Here is a 13,335-nt window from a genome sequence, read left to right as displayed (position 1 = left end):
ACTCTGACCTGGCCCAACTCCCATGTGTACTAGTCCCCAAAGTCCACAGCAGCTAGAGCCAGACTGATTTCAGTTATGGGAACACTCGTCCATTCAGATATTCCAGACGCAGGGTTTACCAAGCCGATTGCAGGGATTTAATCTGCGGTTTGTGCAGCTGCATGGAAAGGTTTTTGTTCCTCTTCCTTAGTCGCCCCGCCCCTGGGGCTCATCTGTGGTTTTAGCCCCACCTCTGCACATGGGCCATCCACAGGAGTCTGCTCCTGAGACTGCCCTGGAGCACTCATGTCTGCCCCGGTGAGGACAGGACGTGGAGGTGGCACAGCTGCCTGGTTTGCAGGGGCCCTGCCGGCGACAAGTGTATGGGAAAGCTGGCAGCCATGGGTGTGAGAGATCTGGCCCTAGTGGGAGCCTTTCCTAGCACCTGGCAGCTGGTTCAAGAAGGTCAGCCCTGGTGGGGTCTTTTCCTAGCACCTGGCAGCAGGCATGAGAAGGTCAGCTCTGGTGGGGGCTTTTCCTAGCACTTGGCAGGGCAGGGGGCCAGCGCATGGGGAGAGAGAGGCTGCAATGGTGGTTCCACCCCCTGCACGTCACTTAACAGTGGTGCCTTGCTTCTATGGCAGTCTGGGTTTCCTCCACAAGCATTCCCAGTTGTGGATTACCTCTCTCCCATCCCCTCTGGCTGTCTCCTCGCAGCCAACAGCAGTCCTCCCCCTGGGTTTGTTCTCCAATCCCCACGTTCCAGCTCTCAGCCCCCGTGTGCACTGGTGGACTCACGTCCCAGTCTGGGATGCACAGGGCTGTGGCACGGACAATCTGTGTAGATCTTACGCTGTCCTATCTGCCACAGACCAGCCGTTTCATGCTCCTCTGAGAGCCTCAGATGATCCCCTTCTGTCCTAACTGACTTCCTCATCGGTGAGGGGGCTTCTCCAGATACAGGAACCTCTCCTCTGCTTCAGCTCCTCCCCAAGTGCGCAGATCCCATCCTGCTTCCTCTCCTCTTCTTTTTCCCGTCTTTCTTTTGTCCTACCCAGTTATGTGGGTCCTTTCCAGTGTCCAAGGTCTTCTGCTAGTGTTCAGCCAGTGTTCTGTGAGAATTGTTCCATCTGTAGATGTATTTGTGATGCATTTGTGAAAAGAGATGAACTCCAAGTCCTCCTACTCCTCCACCATCTTGGTTTAGCAGCATACAGATTTTAACATTGTATGTTATCAGTAATTTATTCCTTTTTTACTGCCGAGTAGTGCTCCATTTTATGAATATACCATAATTATTTTTTTTACCCATTTACCTATTGACAGCAAGTTGGGTTGTTTCCAGTTTTGGACTACTGTGATTTTGGACTAAAGTTACTATGGACAATCCTGTGTAGTCTTTGTATGGACATATTCTTTCATTTCCCCTGGATTTCTAAGAGTAGAAGTGCTGGGTGGCATGGTAGCTGTATGTTGAACTTTTTTTTACAAACTGCAATCTAGTTTTGTGACCATCAGAGTACATCCTTATCAGCAATATATGAGAGTTCCAGTTACTATACCTCATTGCCAACACTTGGCATCATCGGTCTTCTTAATTTTAAAACAGGTATACAGTGCTATTGTGTTGTGGTCTTCATATGCATTTCCCTGGTAGCTAATTCTAAATATTTTCATGAGCTCATTGGCCATTTGTATATATTCTTTAGTGAAGCATTTCTTCAAATATTTTGTCCATGTTTCCATTTAACTGTATTATTATTGAGTTGGTGAGTCCTTCATATAATCTGAATACAAATTCTTTGGCAGACAAATGTATTGTCAACATTTTCTCCCATTCTGTGTCTTGCCGTTTTTCCTCTTAACTTCTGAAGAGCAAACTACCCCTTGACACACACACTTTGGAGACTTAATTATCCCAAAACTATTGGTGGACGGTCAATGATTTTCTCCACTGAACTGACATTTCACCTATATCATATACTGAATTTCTGGACTTTTAATCCTGCTCCATTGGTTTGATTGTCTAATGATGCACCAGCACTACACTACTTTAACAACTGAGGTTATATAACAAGCTTTAATATGTAGGAAGGAGTGTCCCTGCCCTTATTCTTTAGAGTTTTCTTGCTATTCTATTTCATTTATTTTTCCCTGTGAACTTGACAATAAGTTTACCTAGTTAAAAGAAAAACTTCCATTAGGATAGTGCTACATTTATAAGCTCATTTGTAGATTAATTAATTTGTAAATTAATGGAGAACTGATATATTTAGAATACTGAGTCTTCCTACATTAGTTAGCTATTGCTGTGTAACAAACCATCCCAAACTCTCTGGCTTAAAACAACAACCATTTACTTAGCTCATGATTCTGCAGGTAGACAATTTAGGCTGTGATCACCTATGCAATTTTTCTGGTCTAGCTGACCTTGACTGGGCTTGCTCATGTACCTGTGGTCAGCTAGTGGGTAAATTGGAGATATCATTGGCCTTACTATGCTAGTTAGAATTTCTAGTACTATATTCAGTAAAAGTAGTGACAGTGGACATTCTTGCATTGTTCTTAATCTTAGAAAGAAAGCATTCAATCTTTCACTAATAAGTACGACGCTAGCTTTAAGTTTTTTTAAATAGATGCTCCTTATCAAGTTGAAGGTGACAGTATATTCTACTGTTGAGTAGAATGTTCTATAATATGGATTAAATTCATAATTTGATGGTGTTGCTGAGTTCGTCAATAACCTTGATGATTTTTTATCCAGCGTTCTGTCAATTGTTGAGAAAGGGATGTGGAAGTCTCTAACTGTAATTGTGGATTTATCTATTTCTCCTTTTAGTTCTATGTTTTTAGTTCACATATTTTACAACCTTGTTGTTTGCTGAATATATATTAAGATTTCTACATCGTCTTGATAATTTGACCCTTTTATCATCAAAGAATGTTCCTTTCTGGTAATTTTCTTTGCTCAGAAGTCTACTCTATATGATATTAATATAGTCACTCCTGCTTCCTTACAATTAATTTTTCCACATATATTTTTTCTATCCTTTTACTTTCAACCTGCTTAATCATGTTTAAATTGGGTTTCTTGTAGATGGCATATAGTTGAGTTATGCATTTTAATCCATTATATCAATCTTTGTCTTTAACCCTTTACAGTTAATCAAAATATCAACTTAATTCTGCCATTTCTTCATTTTCTGTGTTTTCATTTCTCTGTTTTCTTCTTCTTGTCTTACTGTAGGCTACCTCAACATATTTTGTACTACATTTTGATTTAACTATGTTTTTGAGTGCATCTTTTAAATAATATAGCTTTTTAGAGGTTGCTCTATATAGACATACACACACAAATATATATACTATATTTTATATGTGTGTGTATATATATGTATACATTCAGTCTACTTGTATCATTTAGTTTGAGTAAAATACAGAAATCTTACCTTCCTTTATCACTCCCCATTTATAATACAATTGTCATAATATTTTTTCTACATATACTTAGAACCATTAAATAGTGTTGTATTTTTTGGTTTCAACTGTCAAACATAACTTTAAAGACTTAGGAGTAAAAGGAAAATATATTGTTTTTACTTTTGTTTTTGTTTACCATGTTTTTGCTTCCTGACATTGTCCCTTTATCATTTCCTCAGTTTACAGAGCTTTTAGTCATTCTTTTAGGATAGGTCTGCTAGCAAAAAATTCTCTTACTTTTCCTTCGTTTGAGAGTGTCTTGATTTCCCCTTCCTTCCCAAACGATATTTTCTCTGAGTATAGGATTCTGTATTGACAGTATTTTTTAGCCTTGGAAAATATTGTGCCACTTTCTTCTGGCCTCCATGATTTCTGATGAGAAACTGGCTGTCATTCTAATTGTTTTTCCCCTATAGGTAAGATGTCTCTCTTAGTGCTTTCAAGATTTTTTTTTCCTTGTCTTTAGTTTTCAGATGTTTAATTATGATGTGTTTTGGCATGAACTTCTTTGTTTGGGGTTCACTTGGCTTCTTGAACCTATAGTTTTAGGTCTCTTGCCAAGTTTGAAAAGTTTTGGCCATTATTACTTCAAGTACCTTTTCAGCCCTTCCTTCTTTCTCCTTTCCTTCTTGGACTCCAATAACAGGAATGTTAGATTTTGTTGTTGTTGTTATAGTCACACAGGTCTCTGAGGCTATATTTACTTCTTCGGTCTATTTTTCTCTCTGTTGTTCAGATCAGGTAATTTCTATTTTTCTATTTTCCAGCTCCTGCTTCTTTCCTCTATCCCTTCCATTCTGCTATTGCACCCATTCACTGAGCTTTTTGTTTATTATATTTTCAACTTCCAAAATGTCCATTTGATTCTCCTTTGTGTCTATTTCTTTGCTGAGACGTTCTAATTCTATTTTTTCATCTGTCTTAGGTGTGTTTGTAATTGCTTGTTGAAGCATTTTTATCGTGACTGCTTTAAAATCTTTGTCCAGTATTTCCAACATGTGTGTGTCATCTTGGCGGTGGCATCTGCTGACTGCCATTTTTTTCATTCAGTTTGGTATCATCCTGGTTCTTGGTATAATGAGTGATTTTTTAATAAAAACCTTGATACTTCAGCTGTTATAAGACTCCAGATTTTGTATAACCTTTTGTTTTAGTTGGTTCCTCTGATACCACTCCAGCAGGGGACAATATCTTGTCACTAGCAGGTAGAGGCAGAAGTCCAGGTTCTCCACCTGGACACCACTGACACCCAAGGTGGGGAGTGGGATCATTATTGCTGGAGAGGGGCCAGAGTTCTGGCTTCCCACTAGACTACCACTAATACCTCCTTTGATGAAGGGGTACAAGTCCCTCCTTTGTGCACTCATGTGGTCTCTTGGATGGTATTAAAAGTCTTGACTCTCCACTGGGCTTTCTCTGAGACCACCCTAGCAGGGATCTGAAAGGGAATCTCATTACTGCCAGGTAGGAGTGGAAGTGGAAGTCCAGGCTCCCCAGCAGAAGTCCAGTGTCAGTGATTTCCACTGACACTGCAGTGGGGAGGGCCTCATTAGTACCAGTGGGTGAGGCCCAGCTGACTACTCTCCAAGAAAACTGTCAAAGTTTCACATCTGAAAAGAGTCGTGGAGATTGTAGCTCATCCCCACCCCCAACTTTAAAAACAAGAAAAGCATGGCCCAGAGAAAGTTAATGACCACCTGAAGTTACACAGCTAGTTTGTGGCATGGCAAGGATAAAATCCAGTTTTCCCAAATCTCTCCATAGACCGTTTTTTTTTTAAAACACAATGCCTCATTTTGTTTGTTTTTAAAGAAATAATTTTTTATCAAATAATTACCTGCCATACACCAATACTGGCTGAAGGTTCTGAGAATGGGCGTTTGAAGACCCTGCACATTTTTAAAGCATCTGAATTAACTTCAGTGAGATTATTTAGCACAGCGAAGGCAGCTGCCAGTGGGTAAACACAGGAGAAAAGGCTCACATAACCAAACTGCAGGAATAACTCCAAGTAATCATCAAAGGTGCCCTGAAAATGTAAAAAAGAAGAAAACAGGCATTGTTTTAGTATCACTTAATAAGAACAGTCTTTTGCAATACTATTCAAGGCATGAGCATCTAACCAAAAAAAAAAAAAAACTCAGAGTCTCTCCCAATTCCTTCTTCTCAACAACAGAATTTACTTAAATTCAAAGACAATTTTATATTAAAGTCCCTGAAATGAAGAATAAAAAAATGATTTAGCTGCTCATATCATGTCAAATCACTGGATTATTACATTTGTTCCCCTAAGGTAAATAACAGCAAAGCTAAAGAAGTTTGCTCTAGACCAAGTAAAAAGAAATGATCCAGGATCATTATTAGAAATCTGACATGATGGTCCCTTCATATCATGGGTACCCCAGCGTCTCAGCCCCTGACCCTCCATTAAAAAACTGATGGTGGTGATGCCAGTGAAACTGGCAGAGTTGAGAACCTCCAGAAGTTTACACCTCCATAAAAGCAAACAACAACAACAAATGACACAATTTGTCAAAAGCAACTTTTTCAGTACTCTGGAAATTAACTAAAGGCTTGCAGCATTCGGGGCAGCATTTAGTCAAGAATAACAGCTCAACCTTGTGGCATTTTAACTTACTCTAGTTTCATATCCTGCTCCCGAGTTCTGCAGCAGCCTCGAAAAATAATAGCATGCATTCCTGTGCCAGGGGGAAGAGAGGGGGGACACAGATCTTTGAAAGCCTCATTCCCAGAGGGAAATCATTATCTGACCTGGCTCTAGAAGACCCCACTCAAAAGGCTTGTCTCTATTTAACGGCACAGAGTCTTCCCAGCGCTAAAGGCTCCTCCCCCAGGGATGTTAATTGAATGCTTTAACATCAGTCTGCTTGAGGTAAAGGGTAGCAGCTGGGGCAAACAACAGACTAGCCAGGGAGCCCCAAAGAAAAGGCTGAAGAATGAGATATCCACAGGGGGTTTGCAAAGCTCCCACATTTTACTGGGAATTGAGAAGATGAGGCACATGCAGAGGATCACACATAAGCTTAGGAAAGATCTGAGAAAGGTCTAAGATCTCACCTCTGACTGACCCTGAAGCTCTGCACAAGCGGAAAGTGAACGCTAGGGCAGAATTTTAAACTTCCTGGCTTAGTATTGAAGGCATGCCCTAACACAATAACAAAGACCTAACAGACATGTAGAAAACACTCAATCCAATAGCAGAATACTCATTCTTCTCAAGTGTACATGGAACATTTTCCAGGATAGATAATACGTTAGGCCATAAAACACTTCTCAACAAATTTAAAAGGCTTAAAAATCATACAAAGTATCTTCTCTGACCACAATGGAATAAAACTGGAAATCAATAACAGAAGGAAATTTCAGAAATTCACATACTATGTGAAAATTGAGCAACACACTCCTAAAAAAAACAATGAGTTAAAGAAGAAATCACAAGAAAAATTAGTAAATACTTTGAGGTGAATGAAACATACCAAAACTTAATAAGATACAGTGAAAGCAGTGCTCACAGGGAAATTTATGGCTGTAAATGCCTTTGTTAAAAAAGAAGAAAGATCTTTAAAAAACTGAAATTTTCATCTTAAGAAACCGGAAAAAGAAGAGTAATCTAAACCTAAAGCAAGCAGAAGGAAATAAATAATAAAGATTAGAGTGAAATAAATAAAATAGAGAATAGAAAAACAAAGAAGACCAATAAAACCAGAATTCGGTTCTTTGAAATGACTGAGATCAACGAAAAATGACAAACCATTACCTAAACTGTGCAAGAAACAAAGAAAGACTCAAATTACTAAAATCAGGAATGAAAGAAGGGACATTACTATTGACCTTTAAGGTCAGTAAGGGGAAGGGGAAGAATTATAAGTAAGAAGAATTATGAACAATTTGAGATAGAAAGGAAGGGGCAGGGTGAAACCATTAAAAGAATGATACAACCATTAAGATCAGGATACGACAAAAACCGGTTGGACATGACAACAATTATATGCCAAAAATAACATTAAATAACCTTGATAAAATGGGTAAATTCTTAGAATGACACAAACTATCAAAAGTGACTCGAGAAGAAACAGAACATCTAAAACAGACCTAAAACAAGTAAAAAGATTGAGTTAGCAATCAAAAACTTTGCACAAAGAAAAACCCAGGCCCAGACAGTTCACTTGTGAATTCTCTCAAACACTAAAAGAAGAATTAATACTAATTCTTCAAAGTCTTCCAAAAAGAACAAGAGGAAGAAACACTTCCCAACTCATTCTGTGTAGCCGGTACAACCTCAATAGCAAAACCAGACAAAGACTTCATAAGAAAAATACAGACCAACACCCCTGAATAAAGATATAAACCTCAACAAAATACTAGGTGGATCCAGCAGCAGAGTAAAAGGATTTTACACTGCGATCAAGTGGGATTTACCCCAGGATTGTAAGATTGGCTCAACATATAAATATCAGTCAATGTGATACACCACATTAACAGTTTTATTGGTATACATGTATGCATGTATAAATATATTTAATCATCTCAACAGACACAGGAAAAACAAAGTACAACACCCTTTCATGATAAAAGCACTCAACAAATCATAGAGTAGTAAACCTTCCTGACCTCGGATTAAGCAATGGTTTCTCAGACATGACACCAAAGGCACAAGTTACAAAAAAGAGAGAAATTGGACTTCACCAAAATTTAAAACTTTTATGGATCAAAGGACACCACCAAGAAAGTAAAAAGATAAACACCAGAATGGGCAGAAATATTTGCAAATCATATATCTGATAAGAAATTTATATTCAGAACATATGAAGAACCCTTGCAACTCAATAACAAAAGGGCAGATGACCCAATTTAAAAATGCGCAAAGAATGTGAATATATATTTCCCCAAAGAAGAGATACAAATGGCCAAAAATCACATGAAAAGATGATCAATATATTTAGGCATTAGGAAAATCCAAAGTAAACCCACAATGAAATACTACTTTACACCTACTAGGATAGCTATCATTTAAAAAAAAAAAAAAAAAGTGATGCTGCGGGAAAAAATGGGACCCCACTCGTGGCTAGTTGGAATATAGAATCACCACCACTTTTGAAAATAGTCTGGCAGTTCCTTAAAGTTAAACGTTGAGTTAACATACGACCTAGCATATGGCAACATGTGTTCATACAAAAACTTGTACAAAAATGTTCACAATAGCATTATTCATAATAGCCAAAAAGTGGAAACAATCCAAATGTCTACCAGCTGATTAATGGATAAACAATACGTAGTGTATCCATACAATGGAATATTATTCAACCACAAAAAAAGGAATGGGGTACTGGCACATGGTACAGCGTGAATAAACGTTAAAAGCATTATGCTTAGAGAAAGAAGCCGGACACAAAAGGCCACCTATTACATGATTTCATTTATATGAAATGCAGAGAATAGGTAAATCCACAGAATGTAGATTAGTGATTGCCAGACTAGGGGAAGATGTTACTGCTAATGGGTATGGGGAGTTTGGGGGTCGATGATGAAAATGTTCTGGAATTAGATAGTGGTGATGATTGTACCACCTTGTGAATTTACTAAAAACCTCTAAATTGTACATTTTTAAATGGTTAATTTTATGGTATGTGAATTATTACCTCAACTTTTTAAAGAAGTTAAAAAAAAAAGCTGTTTGTAACAAGGAAGCTCCCCAGAATCACCCTAGTGGAAGTAGCAGACACATCAAAGAGGCAAAAAAGAAAAAGGAGTCCACAGAAGAAAAGGGGGAAACCAGGAAAGCATGACGAAATCCCTCTGAAACTATATTTAAAAACCTTTCTGATGTGCTTTAAAAGGTTTAGTCCAAAGGAAGAAAGGAGTAAAAGTCATTACATACCCTTGATTTGTAGGTAAGAGAGATAAACGGTAAGAGGTGAGTTACTTCGTGATCTTTAATAACTGGAAAAAGGCGCCTGCATTGAAGTGGGATGCCTGGTCATTGGTGACTCTGACTTGTCACCTGAGTAACTCCTTGACTGGACCCAACGGCCTGCTGCTCACATCCTGATCCAAGAGGGGCTGGGCAGCACTCTATGTGGTGCAGTGACTGGGTGAGGGAGCCACAGGCACCCACTTCCAGCATCCTCAGGCGCTCTCATGATCATCCAGTGCACATGCAACAACAGTTTCAGTTTAAGAAAACTATTCATCATAATATTTGAAAGCAACGTAAATATTTTAAATTAATAATTATAATTATCATTACTGCATCTCAGAGTCAGTCCTGCACCGAGATAGGCATATTAGGCTCAGTAGCTGAGAGCTTTAGTGTAAGTCAGATTCTACTTCTAGTTGGTTTCCTTTTTTATTTTATATTTTACTAAAATTGAAAACACTCAAACATAATTACAGAGTACTGGGGATGGCAGGAAGTGCTTCTGCCAGATGCTCTGGGTATTTGGATGAAGTGTGAACCCAGGGGTTTTGAGTGAGTTTCACTGGCTGTTTGCAAGGCTTGCCAAAGAGCAATGCCAAACACATGTGCTTTGGGAGCTGGCAAGTTGACGCTCAGCTGGGGGTTCAGTGCTGAGCAGTTTCTAAACAACTCTTTGGTTGCATTTGGCTCCAGAAAGAATGTCCTTATGTGTGCTGCAGCATACGGATGTGGTTTTTAAATATGCCCAGCAATACAGCATCGATTTACTTCTCTGAAGAGTGAAGAAATCAACAGTGAAACTCTTAGCAATCAAGCCATTTTTACCCCAATTCGATCTTAAGAAATCCTGATAGCCTATGCTCAGCTTTCAAAATTGTGTTGTTGCAGCTCGTGAAATAAAAGGGTGAGCCTCTGCAGAGATGTGTAGACAGTTTCTCTCAGATGTACCAGGTGCAGCCTCCAGAAGCCACGCAAAGGTCTTCCTGGCCTTTTTAGCATCCAGCACCCAGGGAGCCCCTCCCCCCCATTCTGTGTTCCCATCTCACAAGCGGATTCGGAGTGTAGGATTTACATGGTAATTCTATCAGTACTTTCACACTTCTGAGCACTTTGGGGTCAGTCAATTCAGCAAACCAGGGACGTAATCCAACAGCAAGAAGGAAAAAAAAATGCAATTTTAACAAAGTAAACAATCACATACTAAAAAACACATTAAACAAGACAATCTACCCCAATAGCTGCAAGTTAGAAAACACCAACTTACTAAGATGATTCTAAGAATGTATGAACACAAAGTTTCAGCCTCCAGGGGATCCATCCCACTGGCCCCTCACACCATCCCTGGAGAAACATCACGTCTCAGAGTTCCGCATGCTGAGTATGTGAGGAGGATAAAGTACAGGATGAGGGCAACAAGCAGCACACAGACAGCAGGGGCTGGGCTGCTCTTTTCCTAAAACTGTTCTTTATGCAACATTACACTGAGCACCCGCTGAATGCCAGGCACTGCATTAGCAACAGAGTTTTGCACGATAAATAACACAGGGACCCTATCCCAGTGACTGAGAAAGGAAAATTACTAGCAAATGGCACAAACCCTAAACAAAATATTAGCATATTCAACATAACAATGTAGATTAAAAAAATACTGAACAAGTGAAGTTAATCATTTAAATGCAAACATGGTGTTCCATTAGGAAACTTACAAATATAAATGAAAATATTAATTAAAGGAGATAACATGATGATCACAACAGAAGCAAAAAAAATAATTTTTGATAAAATTCAACGTCATCCACAATAAAAACTCTTCCCAAATAAGGAAGAGAAAAAAAACATTCATAAACTGATAAAAAGTTACCTACCAAAATCACGGAACAAACATAATACTCAACGGTTAGAAAAAGAAAAAAAATCAGGAACAAGATAAAGATTCCTGTTATAACTACTTCTGTCCAAATTGTACTGAACATATTAGTGAGCCAAATAAATAAATAATAAAAAGTATAAGGACTGCAGGAAGAAACAAAATGGCCATTAGTGAGGTGGGTGGGGAAGGGAAGGACTGAGAGTTTGGGATTAGCAGACGCAAACTATCACATATAGGATGGATAAACAAGGTCCTACTGTGTGGCATAGGGAACTATATTCAATACCCTGTGATAAACCATAATGGAAAAGAATATGAAAAAGAATATATATATATATATAACTGAATCACTTTGCTATACAGCAGAGATTAACACAACATTATAGATCAACTATACTTCAATAAAATTAAAATTTAAAAATAGCCTTTTTTGGGGCTTCCCTGGTGGCTCAGTGGTTGAGAGTCCGCCTGCCATTGCAGGGGACACGGGTTCGTGCCCCGGTCCGGGAGGATCCCACATGCCGCAGAGTGGCTGGGCCTGTGAGCCATGGCCGCTGAGCCTACGCGTCCGGAGCCTGTGCTCCACAACGGGACAGGCCACAACAGTGAGAGGCCCGCATACTGGAAAGAAAAAAAAAAAAAAAAAAAATAGCCTTTTTTGGCCACACCACGTAGCATGCAAGATCTTAGTTCTCCGACCAGGGATTGAATCCGCGCCCCCTGCAGTGGAAGCACAGAGTCTTAACCACTGGACCACCAGGGAAATCCCTAGCCATTATTCATTTGTAGGTGAAATAACTGTCTACATAGAAAACCTAATAAAATCCAAAAACATAGGAGAATTCAGCAGAGTTTCTGGATAAAAATACAAAAACCAACAGCATTCCTATATGCCAGCAACAAACGATTAGAAACTATTTTTAAAGAGCTACCATTTATAGGGAATAGGATAGTCTCAAAGAATCTACCACAGACAACCTATTCAACACAAAGTGAAAAAGAACCTTTGCAAACTGTCACCCAGTCGATCACGTGATCTAACAAGGCAGCCCCACACAAGGGTCAACCTGCCATCAATGCCTCCTGATGGGGTACAATGGAGGTACACCTCCAAAACTGCTGAACTTGAATCTTAGGGAGTAACAAATGGGACAAATCCACTTCACGAAAGCTAATGCTCTGAAAAACAAAAACAAGTGGGAATTATTCTAGATCTGCAAACTTTCAGGTCTCCAAAGCCCTAAACTCTTTAAAATCACTGAGGGCACCGAAGACTTTTTGTTCGTGGGAGTTATTATACCTAGTGTTATTTACTGTGTTAGAAATTAAAACTCAGAACTTAAAAAATATTTCTCATTGATTCATTTCAATAATAAAAAGCATATTAACATCAATAAAATATTGTTTGAAAAATCATTATGTTTTCCAAAACAAAAAATGTCTAGTGCGGTGAGTGGCGCTCAATTACGTTTTTGGCAAATCTCGTCAATGTCTAGCTCACTAGAGGGCAGCTCATTTGCTGTGTGGCAACATGCTGCTCTAGTTGGAATACTGATCATGAAAATTCAGCCTCACGCAGCTGTGCAGTTGCACGTGAACTGTTCCCAGGAACGGAACAGCAGCGCACAGTGAGATCAGAGGGGCTATACAGCCCTGGCCCTGTGGCTGGAGAAACAGGGTCGGGAGACCCCAGTGGATCACCCCTGGTGGAGACATTATGGAGAATGTCTTTTTCTTTATACTCTGTTCTACGTTTTCCAAGTTTTCTACAGTAAGTAAGCAAGTATGACTTTTTAGAATCAAGTTTTTTAAGTCTCAAACTGCTTTTCCCCAAAGCTTGGCAACATTGTTTTAGATTCATATATAGCACTCAGGATGAGATTACAGAAAATACAATTTTAAGCTCATTGGCTTCAGTGAGGAGAAAAATAGACCCGGAGGGAAGGATGAGTGCATAGCAAACAACGATCTAGAACAAATGTGCCCCCAAAGCATCTCCCCCTTTCCAAATATATGGGGAGAGTTGAAATAGAAAATACCTGATGTCATTTCCACGAAGAGAGTAAAG

General features: G+C 39.1%; 1 protein-coding gene across 3 annotated transcripts in view; it reads right to left on the bottom strand.

The window, feature by feature from the left end:
* Positions 1–13,335, bottom strand: part of ANO10 (anoctamin 10) — a 229,383-nt gene that overhangs the window by 174,943 nt on the left and 41,105 nt on the right. For all 3 annotated transcript variants that reach the window (XM_029242432.1, XM_029242433.1, XM_029242434.1), the window contains exon 10: positions 5,297–5,488. In XM_029242432.1, coding sequence (XP_029098265.1) covers positions 5,297–5,488 — 192 coding nt within the window. The remainder of the gene's footprint in view (positions 1–5,296; positions 5,489–13,335) is intronic.

Source organism: Monodon monoceros, unplaced genomic scaffold (assembly GCF_005190385.1).
Source record: "Monodon monoceros isolate NGI ecotype Baffin Bay Population unplaced genomic scaffold, NGI_Narwhal_1 Super_Scaffold_3, whole genome shotgun sequence".
Classification (NCBI taxonomy): domain Eukaryota; kingdom Metazoa; phylum Chordata; class Mammalia; order Artiodactyla; family Monodontidae; genus Monodon; species Monodon monoceros.
Note: the sequence above shows the minus strand (reverse complement) of the source record. Positions and strands in the feature narration are given on the sequence as shown.